The 20,430-nt window shown below is 32.3% G+C and overlaps 1 protein-coding gene across 2 annotated transcripts; it reads left to right on the forward strand.

Moving 5' to 3' along the window:
• Positions 1-63: 63 nt before the first annotated feature.
• On the forward strand, positions 64-15,618 carry LOC133181642 (dynein intermediate chain 2, ciliary-like). 2 transcript variants are annotated; one of them, XM_061316190.1, is made up of 19 exons: positions 64-179; positions 3,452-3,487; positions 3,912-3,965; positions 4,253-4,300; positions 4,628-4,708; positions 4,914-5,040; positions 5,227-5,312; positions 6,302-6,430; positions 6,797-6,898; positions 8,702-8,785; positions 8,923-9,169; positions 9,363-9,604; positions 10,131-10,220; positions 10,611-10,698; positions 11,615-11,891; positions 12,282-12,381; positions 12,529-12,662; positions 12,760-12,811; positions 15,151-15,618. In XM_061316190.1, exons 1-19 carry the CDS (start codon positions 147-149, stop codon positions 15,259-15,261), a joined length of 2,121 nt encoding a protein of 706 aa, XP_061172174.1. In that variant the 5' UTR covers positions 64-146; the 3' UTR covers positions 15,262-15,618. The 2 variants fall into 2 exon arrangements, with proteins under 2 accessions (XP_061172174.1, XP_061172173.1); XM_061316189.1 differs by lacking the exon at positions 3,452-3,487 and adding an exon at positions 3,553-3,597.
• Positions 15,619-20,430: the final 4,812 nt, after the last annotated feature.

Here is a 20,430-nt window from a genome sequence, read left to right on the forward strand (position 1 = left end):
TGCGCTGATTAGTAAAATCTCCGATGGAAGTCTCGCGTAACTCGATAATCTCGAGTCCTGTTGTTTCCCTTAGAAACGATTACCGCCATTATAAACTGCAGTGTGTGTTATATTTGGTTGCAGCAACCGAGTGAAAGTTCTGCAAAATGCCACCAAAGGCAGCACCAAAGTCCAAACAGGTTTGGTTATACGCGCTGAATTTTTCATTTTCAACGTAACTGTATTAAAAAGAAGACATATAAATGGCAAAAGTATACAAAACATATAGTGTCTTTGCATTAATATTGTCAGTTGCTTGAAACTCAATGAAAGACTTTTTTCAATGCAGAAGTTTTGAGAATATGAAGCTATACTGTGTCACAGGAGTTCGCAATTTTATCAATAAAGTCAATAGAAATCACTCAATTGACCAAGCCATAAGGCCAAAAAAAAAAATAATAGTCTTGTTTCCTGCTACCAGCCTGAAAAAAATAGGGTAGGTAGGTAGGAAAATTATTTTATTTTATATTTTTATTTTATTTTTTTTTCCGACAGCATTTTTTGGATATGAACTTATATAAGATCAAATTAAACATGTCACAGGTCAATATTGTCTTTTGAAAATTAAATTCCATGTCTTTTTATGCACTACTCAAGTGGTATTTTATGAAACAAGAATTTCATTAAATGCTTCTTTAGTGTTAACACGGAAACCGATTACGGTGACAGAACGATGAAATTCTGGAAATTCCCGATTTTTTTTTTCTTCCATAACTTAAAAAAAAACTTTAGGGTTGGGTGCAAAAAATAGGGTAGGTCGGGTAGCAGGAAACAAGACTATTATTTTTTTTCTGGCCTAAGCTATGCGTTAGCTAAGCTATGAGCTATGCATTAGCTAGATGTTATAAGTTTGTATGGAATGAAAATGCACACAGAGATGTATCAAACTTATCCTTTTCAAATAAATTCCTTTGAATAAACTAGAGATCAATTTTATTGAAAGCTTTTATAAAAAAAAAAACTGTAAATTAGAACATGTGTTCTAATAGTTTGATTTTTTAAAAAAATATGGGGATTATAGTAATTTTATAAAGTTTTTGAATTGTAAGAATGTACTATAAGATGTTTTACATACCAGGTAGATCGGCCCATATCTTAGACTTGGCATGACTTGTTCTGAATTTGACATTAATGTGTGAAGCATCTTTTCAAATTAAGACAATACCTGATGTCGCAATTACTTAACTTAAGGGAACTCTTTCATGATAGAGGTAGGAAACATTTTTAGCTGGACAATGTGCTGTTGAATACACCACAAGTCAATCATTGTAGATTTTATAAGGACAGATAAGAAAAAAGTCCTTGTAAAATATCTTACTGAACATTCGCTGAACCAAGCTTATAAAACTTGAGAGGAGCTAGTCCTCATGTGTTACATTTTTTATTGACTAAACCGACTCTTCTAATTAAATTCAATCATTTCTTTCTGACAATTATTACTTTTGGAAGCTGATAAAATAACATTCCTAATCAGACAACCTACTATTTGAAGTTCAACCCTTGGCAATGCATTGTAATCATTGCAGAATAATTGCAGGAAAAGTACCTTAACAAATTAAACGCTCAATTTTAACTTAACTTGTCTGCTTTGTCAGAGAGGAAACGTTGATTTCAGAACAAGCATTTGCATTAATTAACATGGAGGATGAATGACACAAACTTTATGTACATAAAATTCTGGAATTTGTTTTGTATTTGTTTGTTTGTTTTTTTCTTTTCATTTTGTTGATTTCTAGCAAAGCATTAGAAGAAAATTTTATAAAAGAATTTTACATTTCTTTTCAAGTGACTGGTATATGTATTTTATAATCATTTTCTTTTGGAAATATAATATGGTAGTGTTATTAAAAAATAGTTGTACAACTATCAGATTATGACAATTTACATGCAAAATTAATGATTATGTATATAAAAGGTATATATATTGATGTATTGTAGTATACTATAGAAATATTTTTCTTTGGCTTATTGTTTCACTAACTATACCTAGTATATATGCATACTGGACACTAAACCTTGCTTCTTGTTGCTCTCTAACCTCTGCCTTTCTGCAGAACTTGTTGCTGTAGAATATAGTAGAAAAAGGTATTTTATAAATCATCAGGTCTCATTCCCCACTATAGATACGGGATTTCTTGGGACAGTAATTGTAGTATCACCTACCTCTTCATATAAATCCTTATTTAAAAGCTTTAAAGTCTTAACACCTATATCCAGAACTATACTAATGACTGCTTTTGCATTCATTTGTTTGAAAACAAAGCTATGTACATGTACTCCTAACATTAAAACCAGAACATCTTGATTTATCCTTCATGAGTAATTTATTTTGCCTCAAGATTTAACAAGTTTGTGGATTGTGGGAATAATATCAGTTTACAAATGAAAGAACAAATAATAATAATCAAATCTTTTTTAATAGAAATTTTACATTTAATTTTACATTTAAATCTATATTTCTCCATAGTCTGACACCTGAGCAATATTTTTTTAATACTACTTAATATGTAATGTTATTATAAATATATTATATAGCATGATGCCCAATGCATATTAAACATGTTATTTTAAAATTATTTATAAAAGATATTAATTTCCTACCATTCTCAGGCGTGGATCCATGAATTGAAGTTAGAGGGGGTGCCAAAAGTAGGCAGGGGGTCTGGGGCTCCTGGATTATAGAGATTTTGTAGGGTAAAAATGAGGTCTACCGAGTAGACATTTTTACATTTTCTCAACGGAACTATGATTTAAGCTAACTTTGACAATTTTAGGGGGGGGGGCGCTGGGTGACCCCCCCCCTTTAAATCCGCCACTGATTCTTGCAAAATAACTTTATATTAGAATGTTTCATTGATTACAAAATGTTATTTAATGATATATTGTTCAATTCCATTTATACATTTTAAACTTCAATTTTTTTTTCAATCATTATTTAGAAATAAATTTTAAGCCATCTAAATGCATCTTGCAAAGATTTATAATAAAATAGATAAAAGTATGATCATAAATTTAAAAATAAGGTGCCAGAATTCAAGGCTTTCTAACCTCATTGATTCTCTTCTGATAACAGTTGGTACCTTCAGCAAGATGAACCAAAAGTGTCTCAAGCTTTGTGCAAAATCTGAAAGTAAAAACGTGATATTATTTTTGCATGTGTAGCTGTAGTACAATGACATAAAGAGATGACTAACACCAATTATGGGCTTTATCTTGTATCAATATTTAACAACCAATAACTTCAACCTTAAACAAAAGATTGTAATAAATTTCTGTGTAATTAGACACACATAAAGCCGTATTATAAATATTATAGCACTAACATAGGTTAGACTAAATAACACAAAATAAAGTTTGAAAAAAGAGAAAATCAAACAAAAAAGGCTAAAGGGGTTCCTTTATCTTGATACAGATGGATCTGTCGAGGAGGAGAGCAACAAGAATCAAGGTGAGCTGCCCCCTTTTGTACCCCTATTTTATTTAGTATAATTGCTTTCAAATATTTGATAACAGGCCTCAAAGGGAAAATCCTCCAGACCTACAGGAAAACCAGGGAAGGTAAAAATTGAAATATGTTGTATTTGTAATTTATCCATTTTATTCATTGAAAAAAAAGTTGTTATAATGTCATATTCAAAAATTGTTTTCATTACAATGCATGAGAATTAAGAATATCAACAGTTGTGCTTAAGCATCTCAGTGGCTGAGAAAAAAAAATAATAATAATAAATAATGAAATATGTTACAAAAATGCAAGTCAGATTATCTACAAAGATAAAAAAGTACCAGTAAAGTTTTGAAATTTGCATTTCATAAAATAGATAGTAAACATATATTACATAATTGTTTGATGTATATTTTGGTATTTGTAGGATGGAGATGATATGACAGACATTGGAGACACAGATGGAGATGACTGGATGAATGTAAGTCACATTAGGACCTTACTCGTATTATTGTGATAGCCATCTTTGGATCAACATCTAAATGTTTATTTATTTTTGATTTCAAACTTACTTGGTAATTCTAATTATAATAAATGTGCTGGTTATGTTTTGTTTTTGTTTGCATTTTTTATTGAATAGATATAGTTATAATTCATGCCAGATATAAATGTAAATAATTCATCTTAATTCTCTTATTTCATTCATTTTGATTTTTTTAACATATTTTTTTTTACATGATCATTGCAGTCAAACATTATATTTTTCAGACAAAAACCTTAGTGAAACCTGATGACCAACTGGATCTCACAGAACAGGTAAACAAATCAGCTGATTAAACAGGTAAACAAATCAGCTGATAAAACAGGTAAACAAATCAGCTGATAAAACAAACAAATCAGCTGATAAAACAGAAACAAATCAGCTGATAAAACAGAAACAAATCAGCTGATAAAACAGAAACAAATCAGCTGATAAAACAGGTAAATAAATCAAAGATACAAGAGAAACAAATCAGCTGTCAATTCATTTGTATACTGTAATTAATATTTTTATATTAGTTTGGATTAATTTAATTTTTTTTTTTTCGAGGAAAAAAATTTTCAAGCTCACACATCTTTGCTCAAAATGCATTTTTATTTCAGGAATTGAAAGAGGAGTTTACCCGTATTCTGACAGCAAATAATCCTCATGCTCCACAAAACATTGTCAGATACAGCTTCAAGGTCTGTGAATTTTTTATGCATGTACTTACTTTAGTTTTCAGTATTTTTTTTAGAATGGCTGTTTGATCTATTTTATAAAACTATTTTGAAAAAAAAATTCATTACCATCCCAAAGATTAAATAATGTTCAAACCAATACAGATATAATTTTGCTGGGAAAAATGAAATGAAAGCGATAATGACCAATTGTTTTTGGGTTTGATAGGAGAAGCAGTACAAACAGACATCCCATGTGGACCAGCTGGCCATCCACTTTGCACTGGATGGTAACATGCTACATAAGGACTCAGATGAGGCAAAGAGACAGAGAGCCAGACTAGGAATTCCTGAGGGTAAGTAAGCAGAAACTCGATACAACACAAATAGAAAATGTAGTGAAAGATTATTAGTATTTTTTCCATGTCAATAATTAAATAGGAATTTTTTTTCTTATGAACAAAGGTTTTCATAAGAATTACATGTATAAATAAAAAAAAAAGATTCAAGTGTAAAGATTCAAATTGATGTCTTCTTACTAGCTGGAGAAGTAGCAGGAAGTGAAGGAGGGGAGGCCACTCCTGCAGTAGGTGCTGTTCCTGCCGAGGGAGAGGAAGGAAAAGAAGAGGTAGATAATATTTAAAAAATAATTAAATAGTATTAGTAATCTCATAACAGCAGCTATCCAATTATACAAGAAAATAAATTATTTCTGACAAAAAGGATGTAGCGCAATACATATGTAGTATACAAGCATAGTGAAATGTATATATGTATTGCTAAAAAAAAAAATAGGTACAGCACTCGACAATTTTCCATAAAAAGTATTAAAGTCTAAGATGTTTTGTATCGCAGACTTCAACTGCACAAGGCGAGGAAGCAGAACCGGTATTTTATCTTTGTTTTCTAGATACACCGTCACATTTTCACTTATGTTTTACAGCACAGAGAGCTTTTATTTCCAAATTCTGGTTTTCAAAACTGTCATTAAGGAAACTCTTTTTTTCTTCTTGAAGTTACTGAGTTTTTTTTTTCTTTTTTTTTTTTTCCTTTTTTTTTTGTTGAGAATTGACAAGGGTTATACGTGTATATTTGTGTGTTCTGTTGTACATGTACATCTAGGAACTTTTTTGTCAGAGGCTGATTTTTCTCTCCTTTCAAACTGCATTTGTAACTCAATGCAAAACCTGAATTTATTGAAGGGAATTTACATCTTAACTACAAAGTATTCACTTAGTTAAAAAAATGCTGGGTGTTTTTTCTTTGATTAAAAGTTGAAAATATAAGCAGACATTTTGAGTGGAGGTTGTACAATAATGAATATGGTGGTCATTTTGTTTTTCATTTGCTATTCTACACACACAGCTTTAGTTGTTTTCAATCCACTTTATACAAGTTTGGTTTTTTTTTTTTTCTAATAAAAATGATCTGTTATAGAGAAGTGTGGACCTATTTTATTGGGGTAATTTGATAATCACCCTCTGTTGATATGGTAATACTGTACACTCTTTTTTCCTTTTTTTATTATTTAAAACAGTTCAAAATCAGTTAAAGACAACATGAAAGTAGATTGCATGTATAGCTTGAAAGTTGTGTTAAAATACAGATTTTTTTCAGGCTAAGGAGGGTGAACAAAGGGAGGAGGCAGCTACCCCTGCTGCTGGGGCCCCTGCTGGTGCAGAAAAACTGACCAACCAGTTTAACTTCAGTGAAAGAGCCTCCCAAACCTACAACAACCCATACAGAGTACAGTAGCATTCAGTCCTTTGAAAAAGTTTTCTTATCACTCAGAGTCCAAATTAAATTTCAATTATTTTTCCTGAGTAAATCAGTTTGGAGAGTAAGAGAGAAAATTACTTTAATTGTTGTCCTTAAGTAAAAGTATTAAAATAAATGAAGAATATTTTATTTGCAATTTCTAGAAATTTTGTTCAGAGAACCAGCAATTAGAATTCTACATTGGGAAGATTTCTTTTTTGGAATGATCACAAAATGAAAACAATCAAATTTTTATTTTTGTATTCTTGTACATATGTATTCCAACATATACCATTTTATGAGAAAACTATGAAAATGCTCTGATTTTGATAGAATTTTTAAAAAATTTAACAGGAGCGGGGTACAGCCACTGAGCCTCCACCCAGGGCTACATTCTCCTCCAACGTTACACAGTGGGAAATAGCAGATGCTTACCATGAAGATTTTGAAAAACAGGTAATTTCACCACTCCTCTGAATTGTGTAAATAATGAATACTTTATATCTAAATTCAGCTTTCATTATTATTTTAATCATTTCGTATTGATTTTATGTTAATACATTAAATTTCAAAAAAGAGTCTTTATTAACATTTAAGATATAATAACTCTTCTATAAGTGAACATAATCATATACATTGGTTGAGGATGCATTTGTAATGAAGTTTTTAAAAACATGATGTTATGTAGTAATACGGATGATTTTGCAATAAATTGATGTGTCGTTCTGCAGTTAGAGGCAATTCGAGCAAAACAAGTTCATAAGGCTCCACCCACTTTTCCTCACCACCAACACCATTTTCAAGTACTGGTCACAAAACTCTAGGAATGATTTTATCAATTTTATTTTCTTCTTCTTGGTAGCTGAAGGTTTTTAGGAATATACTTCAAGTTATAGAGTATTATTATTAAATGTTTATATAAAAGACAGCTCTTCCACATTTATTTTAACTTCTCAAATCATATAATACCAGTATCATTGAATATTTCAAATTGATTTTTTTGGCATAACAGTATTTTTTTTATAATCAAAAAGCCATAAGGATACATCTATGATCTGAAGTATTGTTTTTAGATAAGTTTACTCCCTTCAAATTGCTCTCATTTTTTCTCCAGATTTTTCTAAAAGTTAGAACAATGCATGTCTTGTATACAAGCAAAATGTAAATGATACCTCTCTTGATTCATAGCTATATCTATAACTTTCTGTGTATTATCAGAAGAATGAAATTCCATCCAGTCAGAATTATCTGGCACTGAAATACGGCACCAAGCGTTTCAGTGCATTCTGGGTAAAATTAAAGATATACCAAAATAGGCTAACCTAAATTATGTCACCATGAATTGTATCCTGCACAGATATTCACCAAACCACAAAGACGTATCCTGAATATTCACCAACAGTATATGCAGACTGAGAATAAACACTGCAAACTGTTATATTTAAAGTGGGCTAAATATTTGCATGTTTGCTATAAAGTGCATGTGAATGAGTTCATATTTGACATGAAACTCTGACACTGTCTGACAGTATTTGACATGATACACTGACATGACACTCTTGACAATTCTATATTTATGGCTCATTAGTGCATGGATAATCTTTTCCTTTATGAGTCAAACTTTAGATAATGATCATCAATTGAATTAATTTTTATGTTTACTTCAAACTAAATGCAGTATATTTGCTATTTATTTTATTTAACAGCAGTTAGTTGTAAATTTAGACAGAAATCAAATTAGTATATACAAAAGCAGTTAGGGTTTGGAACAATTGTTCAGTTCTTCTCCCAACAGATCAATAATTATTTACTGTGACAGCAACGATGATGTAGATTGAGGATTGCACTTGCATGCATGTACTTATAATAGATTGTTTCAAGTAAATTAGTACAAAATGCATGTAGTTTCAAGCTTAATATCAGGAATGCATGTTTTATATCTTTACTCTTTGTATGTACACTCCTATATGAAAAAAAATAGTTTATCGATAATATGTACCACATATAGATAGAAATATTATATTGAAATAATGTGTTTCCTGTTAATCTCTGCCATATAGTTACAAAAGCAAACAGTTTCATTCTTTTTTTTCAAATGTTTGAAAGGAATTTAGTGGTAACATGATTTAAAAAAAAAAAAAAACATTCATAAAGCATGTACTATAAAAAATAGGGGTGAGGGGACTAACCAATCAAAAATTAATATAAATTTGAATATCTTGTTAGGATATTTAACGTTTCATAACTGTATTATTGTAGGAAAAGAGCAAAGAGAAAAAGACCATCCCTGGAAGAAAAGAGGAGGAAAAGACTAGAAAGAAGCTAACCATAACCGAAACACAGGTGAGAGACTTTTTTAGGGTTCTGTCAAATTCAACCTCTGTTACTTTGACTCAGGGATGAGTGCATACTGTCCTTTGATTATGACTGAGAGAGACTGTAAATTATGTGAAGATAATCAGCAAGTATTAACTGTATAGGGTGATGACATATCACGCATTTCCAAAGCCACCAAGATTGTAGAGAGGATGGTCAATCAGAACACATACGACGACATTGCTCAAGACTTCAAATACTGGGAGGATCCATCTGATGAGTATCGAGATAATGAGGGAACCATGTTACCTCTGTGGCGATTCTCCTATGAGAAGGCGAAGAAACTAGCAGTTACCTCCCTTTGCTGGAATCCCAAATATAAAGATCTTTTTGCTGCTTCCTTTGGATCTTGTAAGTTTTCCTTTGTATTTTGCTCAGTTTTGGATTTGAGAATTTTTTTACATTTTCATTAAAGTAATTTCTCTCTGAATAATTAAAATGCTTAAAGTTTAATAGCAATTAAAAAAAGAAATCCTAATATTCCCAAATTATTAGATGATTTCATTTGGGATAAAAATATATGGACCATATTTTGTTTTTACAGATGACTTCATGAAGCAGGGTAGTGGAATGATTCTTTTCTACTCCTTGAAAAACCCTTCGTTTGCTGAGTACATCTATGAGACAGATAGTGGAGTCATGTGTCTTGACGTCCATCCAGAACACCCGTATATGGTAGCTGTAGGGTTCTATGATGGAAGTGTCGGTGTTTTTAATGTGCAGAAAAAAGAGCCTGTACATAGGTGTACAGCGAAAAATGGCAAACACACAGATCCAGTTTGGCAGGTATGGTGTTATGTTTGTAATGGTTTGGGCCATAGATATCGGCCGGGATAGCTCAGTAGGTAGAGCACCTGACTAGTAATGCAGGGGTTTCAAGTTCGATTCTCGATCCAGCCAAACATTTTCTGTTACATAATTTGGTGCTGTTGACCACCCATGGACTTGCAGGTGAAAGTCCTGGCAAGGGCAAATAAGGGTTGTGTTCTTGAGGGCAAAGAAAATTTAAAGAGGGAGGATTTGGTGATTTGGGTGGTGTATATTGCCTGGGTAGGTCAGTTTGTAGAGCACCTGACTAGTGATGCAGTGATCCCAGGTTTGATTCCTGGTCAAGCCAAACATGTCTCCTTCCCTGTAACACTTGTGTCTGTTTACTGTAGTTTGTTTACTTCCCTAACAGTTAACACAACATTATGTTAAATACATTTACATGTAAATTATTATTATGATTATAAAAGGATTCTCGTAGTCTCTTACCATGTTTAACAATTACATTTGTTAATGGAACTCAGATATTAATTTTGAATTTTAGGTAAGGTGGCAGAAAGATGACTTGGAAAATAATCACAACTTTTACTCAGTGTCTTCTGATGGTCGAATAGTTCACTGGACAATTATCAAGGTATGTATCATACATTATCATTAACTTAGATCTTACCAAAGATCTTGTCTTAAAAGTTTTGGACACAAGTGAAGTTCCTCTATAAATGACAGTATTTAAAAATTCATTAATATTACCTGTGGTGTCGAATTATCATATGGACTGACAGAGTTCAAGCTTTCATAGTTCAGATGAAGATCTGACATTCTAAATACATGTACTTTACATGTATTTTTTTGTTCATTGTTCAAATTATAAGTCACGTAGTCTAACATAACAAGGAATTTAGTTCAGGTTATTTCCTACATCTTGGGAGGACTAATGGTTTTGGACAACTTTAATGTAAAGACCATGTTTTACTAAGAACATATTGAATAAAGTATGCATTTTTTTTTACCTTTATAATTTCAGAATGAACTCCTGTTTGAAGATGTGATCACGCTGACTATGCCTGATGCCCCGGCAGAGGGTCCTGACGGAACCAAAATCAATACTATTGGTACTGATCTCATTTATTTAGAAATATATCCAAGAGAACTAGAGTTTAATGTTGCTAAAAGATTAATTTAAGAGATGATTCCTTATATAGAATGAAAATTGCAAAGACACCAAAGTTAAATATTGTTTATTTTTAAAAAGGACAACTTTCGTTGGGTGATAACATAATACATAAATTGGTGTCACACCAGTCTGTCAAATTTCATAGAATTTAATTAAAGCATTCTGTCCCTTTAAAGTGATGCTTACATCATGTTACGGTTAGTCTACAACACCAAAACACCAAAATAGCAGATAAAATTTCCTAATTATTTTCCCCCTGCTTTTCAAACTGCCAGTGATGGGTCTGATGTTTGTCTGTCCGTCCATCTGTACGTCTGTCCATCCATTATGCTTTGGGGCACTTACCTCTTATTCACAACTCCTTTATACCACTGAATAAAATTTAATGAGACTTTCACAGAATCATTGTTACATAGTGCCATTGTGCACCTCCTACATGTATTTTACTTTTTAATTGGACACATATTTCAGGTTTTCCATAGCAAAACATAGACACTGCCATTCTTTCTATAATATCAAGGGTACCCATTTCTTATTCGCAACTCCTCCTATTCCACTTAGTAAAATTTAATGATACTTTCCCAGAATCTCTATGACATAGTGCCATTGTGCACCTCTTACTGTATGTTTTGAATGGATGGATATTTGGGCTTTTCCATAGTAAAAAATGGACTTTGCCATTATAATCATATGAGAAGCAGGGGGTACATGTATTATTTTTTGAGCTCAGTGTACACATTATCTCTAGTTTGATGAAAGATATACCAGCTAAATTTGAAAAGAATACCTTTACAACAAAGAAAATACCAAATTTTTATTCATAAAACTGCAATGTTCAATCCTCATCTTTGTAGGGTGTGGAACAGCTTTTGACTTTCATAGAAAGAACGATTACCTGTTCCTTGTTGGGACAGAAGAAGGTAAAATCCACCAGTGTTCCAAAGCCTACAGCAGTCAATTCCTGGACACAGTAGATGCCCACAACATGGCTGTGTATAAAGTGCGCTGGAACCCATTTCACCCTAGGATATATATCACATGTAGTGCTGACTGGACGGTGAAAATCTGGGAGGTTAGCAGCAAGACTACAGCAGACAGAAGTGAGGGCACTCAAGTGGAGGCACAGACAAAGTGAGTGCTTATAGATGAGAGGTTTATATTCCTGTATACTGTATATATATAAAGTGTAGACTCGAGGTATGGTTATATCTGAGATTTCTATACTATTTTATACTGTAAATATAAGTGGAGACTCGAAGTAGGATTATATCCTAGATGTTTATACCATTTTATACTGTATACAAGTGGAGACTCAAAGTATGGTTTAAATATATTTGGGATGTTTATACTGCTAGAGGAGTTATATTTGGAGCTGATTTTACTAATATATATATATATATATATATATATATATATATATATATATATATATATATATATATATATATATATATATATATATATATATATATAACCAATAGCTATTATGACTATTGACTTTTTTCTTTTCATACATTGAAGGAAACCTCTGTTTACTTTTGATCTGAACAACTCCGTCGGTGATGTGGCGTGGGCACCCTACTCCTCCACTGTGTTCGCCGCAGTCACAGCAGATGGAAAGGTATTTATTTGTCCTACACAAGTCTTTCTTTTTCACTTTTGATATTGTTCATACATGGACTCTGATCAGTCTGAAAGCAGTGGAGAATCACTGAATAACTCTATTGTTAGTAGCTTACATTGTAGATACATGTGTTCTTATTTTCAGATGTTTGTATATGATCTGAATATCAACAAATATGAACCCCTTTGTGAACAAATGGTAGCCCAGAAGAAGAAGACTAAGTTAACACACATAGAGTTTAATCCTAAAGACCCCATTGTTATTGTGGGAGATGATAGGTAAGGCTTCAGAGATTCAGTGTGGCTTATAATGATCTTACTTTCTTTTTCTTATTTTTCTTTTTACCCTCTGATATATTTAAATTTCTTTTTCCAGAGGAAATGTAACAAGTTTAAAGATTTCACCAAATCTTAGGAAATTGCCAAAGGTCAGTAATCATATTTTACATGCTTCATTTGCATCTAATTAAATATTCTGCATACAAATATATGTAAATAAATTACATGCATACAACATAAATATGATATTGTGATCATCACTGGTTACATAATTATAGATAACTAATTTGTAAACTACATATATCATAACCTCAACACTATACATGTAGTAGTTTAATTTGTACATGTAGTTTGTTGACAGTTTTTAAGGAGGGATTCTTGTCTGGTTTCTGACTAGACGAAATATTCCGAGTATATTTGCTTGTATGTCTTATAAACTTAGCTGTAATGTATTTAACAGATCATATTTTTCTTTACTCATCATAATTGTGCAATTTTAAATAGAAATGGTAAACTGAGTTTGAAATCCGTAAGGGACTATATTTTTGGCGCAACTGTGGCGTATGAAAATATCTCCTTTTCTGCCTATTAAAATCACTTACAGAACATAACATGTGGTTAATTTTTTTAAACAATCAAAGACCTGAAGAAATTTTGATATGTAACTAAAATTAATAATAATGCCCTAAAGTTTTAAAACATAGGAAATAAAAATGATTTTCTAAACAAACTACAATCTTGTTAGCTTTTGAAAGCCTCCAACCTTAAAACAGATTTGAGCAAAAAATCAGTAAAAAGTGTTTTTTCTCTCTTACTAAACGGTCAAAGCTTTTTGTTTTTGTATCATGTTGTATATTTATATGACTATTTTACCATATGTAAAAATAAGAAATATTTAAATATAAGAAGTATATAAAAATAACTAATATATCCTAAAAAATTAAGAAAAAACAGAGGAAATCCGGATTAGCCAATATCTGTATAAGTTTAATAATGTCAATTAATTTGGTAGAATCATCTGATAGACCCGATATGGTAACATCTTTTTGTGCAAAAAGAAAAACATTTTATCTTTTAAAATAGAAGTAGGCATTACATGATTAGCAACAGTAATTTTCTTACTCTAAATGTCAAGGAAAAAGATAATGACCTTGACCTGACCTTGTTTCTAAAATAAAACGGTCAAATTTAATCTAATTGATACCATCACTTAGTGATATTGTCTTCTTGAATCTGTGAAAATTTCATTAATTTTTAAATACAAGAAATATGAGTAGAATAAGAGAAGAATCCCTCCTTAAACCATAACAGATTGTTTAAAAAAAATGATGCTGTGTATATAGTTATAGATAGCCACATATCATCATCCATCTGTCAAGAATTAGTTATGATGATTTATAATACATTCTTCAATGAAATGCTATGTTTCTCTTTAGCCTTACTTGGAGGACCCCTCTATTTATAATAACCCTGTCAAACTATTGTATTATGAATTGTTGGATAAATATGAAGGCGGTCCAACATTTGGAGTGGTAAACTCTTATTGACATGCCATATCAATTTTTATTTGCATAATTTTTTTTTGTAATGAATTTCTTCTTTGATTTTGCATTTCTTGGGGCATGAAGATAAATCTGTTTTTGGAATACTTGCTGCAGTGAATTGAAGTATCATATATCTGTGTATATGTACACTAAATCCCCTCACCATCTTGGTATTTCAGATTTTGTCACAATATTTTTTTAGGAGAGAGTATGATACAGTAAAACTCGGTTATAGCAAAGTCCTGTAGACGTGTGAAATTACTTTGCTTATCCATAATTTGTTATATCCATATTACAAATTCATTAAAAATATATACATTTAGTGAATTTGCAATATAAAAGTTTTCCTTCAAGTATAATAACTGAATTTGTACCTGTGGGCAAGTGTAAAATACAAAATTTACCTTAGACGTATATTAGCTACATGTATACAACCATGTTCGTACTAAACGAGTTTTACTGTATATTTTTCTCATTTTCATGACATTTTGAATCACAGTATGTCACATTTTTTCAGATATTGTTAAAGTCATGCATCATACTTTACAAATTGATTTATGCATGTATTGAGACAGATATCTATTATAATATATGACAACTTACACGTATGCACAGAGATGCCGGTATAATGTTAAACCAGTAAACTAAAGCAATCAAATGTTCCTTAGTATATAAGGGTTCATTTTGTAATTTCAAGGTAGTGGTAAAATTACAATTAAAACAACTGATGTAAGGCACCTTAAAATGTGAATAAAGTATAGTTTTCCACTGTCGGAGATAATAATCATTATGCATAGCTGTAGTGCTCTACACTTTTCAACCCTTTCCACATTCACTGAATTTTTCCAGACTCCAATGTAGTGTACATGTACATATAAAGTACATGTATTCACAATCAATCAGTGGTGTACTGGTATATCTAATTGTTGCATTTTTTTTTTAAGGAAAAGAAAGGAGCGCCCCCGATGGACCCAAAGCAGAAGGAGGATAATGAAATTGCCAAGTTAGACAAAATCTTATCAATGGTCAGGGAACCCAATGAAGACAAGAAATAAACGATTGGTTTCTATTTGGGGGGAATCTACTCTTTATTGGAGATCTTACCTTGAAAGTTTGACCAAACAATTTTCTCCACTTTTTGACCATCTGTTCTTGAAATAATATTTTTAAAAGAAAATTACTTGATGTCTAAAATCCAGAATGTTAATGTATTGAGTATGTGAATTGTTTAACTATTTATTGTGTATTTTTCTAATGACTTTGTTAAGAAATGATCAGAACTGTTATGATGCAATAATTTTGACTGTGTTACAAATTGATGCTTTCTTTTTGTATGAAAAATGTGATATATACTGTATTGACTAAGTATCTTAAGATATATTTTTAATTATTAAACTGATGAAACACCCTTATCAACGTTTTCCTTAAACATTTCATCTCATTTTTGCTAACACCAGAACTTGTGAATTGACTGAAGCATTAGATGTGAATTGCCAAAACCAATATGTACTATATCAGGTCTCATTATCTTACACAAGTCATATATATATATATATGTTTTAATGAGTCAGTAAATGTCAAGTCTGCAAAATTTCATATGCATTCATTTCCTTCCAATTTACCTAAGGTATGTCATGATTAGCTATCCCCCACCGATTTCATAGTACATTACTCATACTAAAACACTAAAAAACACTAAAATTCCGATTTCAATATAACTTGGTACACATGTAGACTACACTTAGTAATCATGGTCATCAGTTTTTGATTTCAAAGATTAGTGTTGCAGTAGTTATTAAAAATAGAATTTTTTGTAAATTTTTTTCAAAACGCTTCGCCTTCCACAGTTTTAGTCAGATTTCAATATTACTGAGTAGACAATTAAGTAGAATACACTAAGGTTCATAATCGTGTCTATCAGTATTTGTTTTGTTCAATGGTTGCCATGGTTACTAATTTTTTTTTTCAAAGTGTTTCTCCTCCTACTGTTGTGTCTCAGAATGAGACTAAACCAAGGATCATTATTTTATTCATTGCTGTTGCCACAGATTCAAGTCCAAGTGCTACCTTTCTCTCTGTTTGTTAATTAAAACACCAGTAGAGCTATAGTCTCGTCAGAGACTTTTTTTTTGACAAAAAAGTCAAAAGAACCCTTGAGGAGGGGGGGGGGGCTATTCTCAAGCACCTGTGTGGGAACCTAGAGGAGAAACGGTGCAAGTAGTACCTTACTCAGTCCCTGTCTCCAGATAAGAGAAAATTTAAGTATATATATACTGTGTGATTTTTCCTCAGACAGAGCTGTCTTTTAATAATCATTCCAATCATTAACTCAGACAGAGTAAAAGGAAAACCTATCCCTTTTCCTGATCACACATGTTACATGGGAAATATCTTTAAAATCTTCTTCTCAAGAACAACTAAGCCATTATTAGTCATATTTATACAGAAGCAACCTTAGGTATTGTAGAATCAAGTTTGTTCACCATGACCCCCAGGGGTTGGGGGCACAACAGAGGGCAAGGCTCTAATTGGCGACTAATTTAGTCGCCATGGCGCCTAATTTTTAATCAAATTTTATCTTAATTTCTGATTGGCGCCTAAGATTTCTCTGTAAGTCGCCAAATTGGCGACTATCTTAAATTGACTTGGCCATCGTCATGCAAATTCCAGAATTATAACATTTTAAACATTTTTTTTTCTAAAAAGGAGTAAAAAGATGTCATGTTTTCTTTGACACCTCGTTTGCTTCTTTATTCAGGCACGTGCAAACGAAATTTCGTATCGCCTCAGTGCACACAAAGCTCAGGTAGACCAGATAGAACAATAGCAGTTCCAGGTAATTGTTGGCTTCAGAAAATCGACAAATGTGCAAGTCCTAATTGTACGAACGAACATAAAATGTAATTTGTGTAAGCAATACTAAATGATATTATAGTTTTAAAAAATATTCCATAACCACGTTTCTTTTTTTAAAAAAAAAGATTGATTAAAACTTTTTTGGATATGATTACCATTGTCGCAAACCACGACCAACATGCACAATCCTCTCCCTGGCCGGTAGGAGAGAGCTACATGCGGACTTCGCGGACAGCGGTTTGAGACGACAGAGTTTTACATGCATGCTTAAATTTAACCTTTTGACATTTAGCTGGCTTATATTTCTTAATGATTTTTTCTTTACGATTGCAATAGATACCCCCACCCCCCGTCCCATGGCAAATTCAGTGGGCCCATATTTCGACTAATATCAGCTTTTAAAGTTGGCGCCTAAGAAAAATGTGACTGGCGACTAAAATTTTGCATTGGCGACTAAATTTTTCTGATTAGCAGCCAGCTGGCGCCTAAATTTTAGAGGTGGCTTAGAGGCTTGGAGGGTCAAAGTTTTGCATAAGAATGTATAGGAGTCATCTTGAACATGTTGAAAATATCTTCTGCTCAAGAACAGCAAAGCCATGATTAGTCATATTTTTATAGAAGCATCCTCAGGTAGTGTAGATTCAAATTTGTTTAAATTTAGGGTGGGGCAACAATGAGAGATCAGAGTTTTACATCGAAAAACATAAGAAACAAAAATCTTTAAAATTCTTCTGTTTAAGAACAGCAAGGCCATAATTAGTAATATTGATATGGAAGCATCCTGAGGTACATCTTCGCTAGCCAAGGGTTTCTGATACGCTACTCTCCTCATAAACCCTTGGGCTTATGAGGAGAGTAGCGTATCAGAAACCCTTGGCTAGCGAAGATGCCTGAGGTAGTGAAAATTAAAATTTGCTCCCCCCCCCCCCGTTTAATACTGAACTAATTTCTGCTTCTTCTTAGCTAATGTGCTCAGGTGAGCGATGTGTCTTTTTATACCGTACATGGTCAATCTCTAAACGTAAAAAAAGTATAATCTCTGCTTGCATAGAACGACATGTGGATGTGATTGACGAGGAAGTATAATGTTTTTAGATATTATAAGCTCTTACTAATTTTTTTTTTTTAGTTAAAGGGGGTGGTGGTAATCGATCAACACTTCAGGATCCGGTTGCACGAACGAGAATTGAACCCGGGCCTCCCGTTCACGAAGCAAACACCTTATCACTAGTCTACAGTCATCGGTCAAACAATCCTCCTTTTTTTGTTTCCATGGCATCAGTGAAAAGTTGTTCCATATTAAAGCAGAAATTAGTTTGACAATGCATGAATAATACTTTAATGTTTTAAAGAATTGGCAGAGCAGTTACGGAGACATTTTTTCATATTCCATCTGTTTCATGAAAACGGTGACTATATAGATTGAATAATACCAATTTGTCCCCGAGATTTCGTAAGAAGATCCCATGGGCCTTGACTGTCACCTGAGCATCATGAATTTTTCAGACAAGGACTAGTTTCCAACTTAGAGCTGGCTCCGGGGCCATAAAACTTAGACGAGCTCACTTTTGATCTCAGTCTCACTTTTACTAATGGAATTAATTGTGGACTGGACTTGCGTGACAAAACTTTTACAGTTTGATAATGGCTCTATAATCATTATTATATTCTTGCAGCAGAAAAAGGGGAGGGGGTCCAACTATCTCAAATGCCAAAAAACTTGCTCAAACCTGAAAAACCTACTTCGCTTCCGGTCCAAGTTATGGACATTTTTCTGATTTTAAAATAAAATTTTGTATGTGCAGGATCTAAACAAAGGCTAAAGATATGAAATTAAAAAAAAATCGAATTTTCATGTGACTTATTTTGTCGACATGCGAGTTAACTTATGTCGACATGCGACTAATTTTTTGTCAGTTAATCGTCGATATAAATATAACTTTGTCTGGTGCTTGTCATACAAATTTTTAAATATTCTGAAATTGAAATATTTTTATATAGCCATGTACTTATTTTTATTTCTGGAAATATTATTTATCGGGAAAGGAAAGTGTAATGTTTACAATTGGAAGCTAACGGTTTTGTGTCTCTAGGACGTATAGCAAATATAACTCTAAAAATGCTTCTTAAAAACGAATTCGTATCTTCATAGTAATGTGAAAAAATATTTTAATAAATAAGTGACTACGTGCGTTTCAAAGAAGTCAAAATGAATCAGTATATTAGGTTTTTTAAAATATATGAATGCATGTGCCTACATTAATCGGATATTAAAGAATTCGGCGAGATTGAAGTTTTTTTCCAAAGTGTTTTCTAAAAGAAACTATATTTAATTTTAAACATATAATTCTGCAAACATTTCAATTAACCGATCTTTTTTTTAAATAAAACTTTATGAATATTTAAGCAAAATCTTACATATATTCCACTGTTAAAAAAATCTGGTATTTAAATGTTTAAAGGGTAAATTAATCAATTGTTCTTCACGTCACTTGTATACTATTGTAGCGCGTTATAAAGCAATTATACAAGTGTCAAGAAATAGAAATTAATAACTACAAAAATTATCTGCTGTGAATTTTTTCCCTCAGGATTTAAAATTATCGGGAGATAAAGAATACAAAGTCACAACTCGCACGGCCTGACAGCTGTTACCAAGGCAACTGGCAGGTGACAATTCAGCCGGTTCTTTATCTGGAGGGGGCTTTTATCAACATACTGGGACAACAAACGGGTAGGTGTGCTCTACTCGAGGTAACCCTCTAATCTAATAAACCAGACACTAATATGACGAGGATAAGACGTTCCAACCGAATTTACAACGAAAGAAGAGTGAATCTTGTGGATGCTGAGAGGAGATTTCGAAGATCATGTGAACAAATCGTCATGTTAAACAGAGCTTTAACTTCACTACAGAAAAGGTACGACAATGCCAAGAAAATGAACAAAAGAACCTTCCGCTATCATCTTCGGCTTCGCTTGGCAGTCGTCGAGGGTATGAGAAACGTCTATTTTGACTATGCTCATGAAAAGGCCAAGCAGGTTGCCGAATTACGACGGGAATTATTCGGAGAAATTGTAGAGATTGTGGAGCAAGATACCTGAGAATGTAACACAGAGTGCTGGGACTGCCGAGAACACTGAACTTGTTCAAAAACGATCCTTTTCAGTGTAGAAAAGGCGCCTTCATGGATAGCAAACGCGTGTTGTTTTTATCAGTCATGAATCAAAGTGCTTGCATGGACTGATGAAAGCCCAAGTGCATGACAATTCCAAACTGATTTTATGTGGCATCTTATACATGATGGGGATAATACATGTGTACATGTGTATTTAAAAATATTCTAACTGTACTGCTTTATGCGCTG

This window comes from Saccostrea echinata, unplaced genomic scaffold (assembly GCF_033153115.1).
Source record: "Saccostrea echinata isolate AGI-Se365-2 ecotype Australia unplaced genomic scaffold, CSIRO_AGI_Sech_v1 ptg000009l, whole genome shotgun sequence".
Taxonomy (NCBI): Eukaryota; Metazoa; Mollusca; class Bivalvia; order Ostreida; family Ostreidae; genus Saccostrea; species Saccostrea echinata.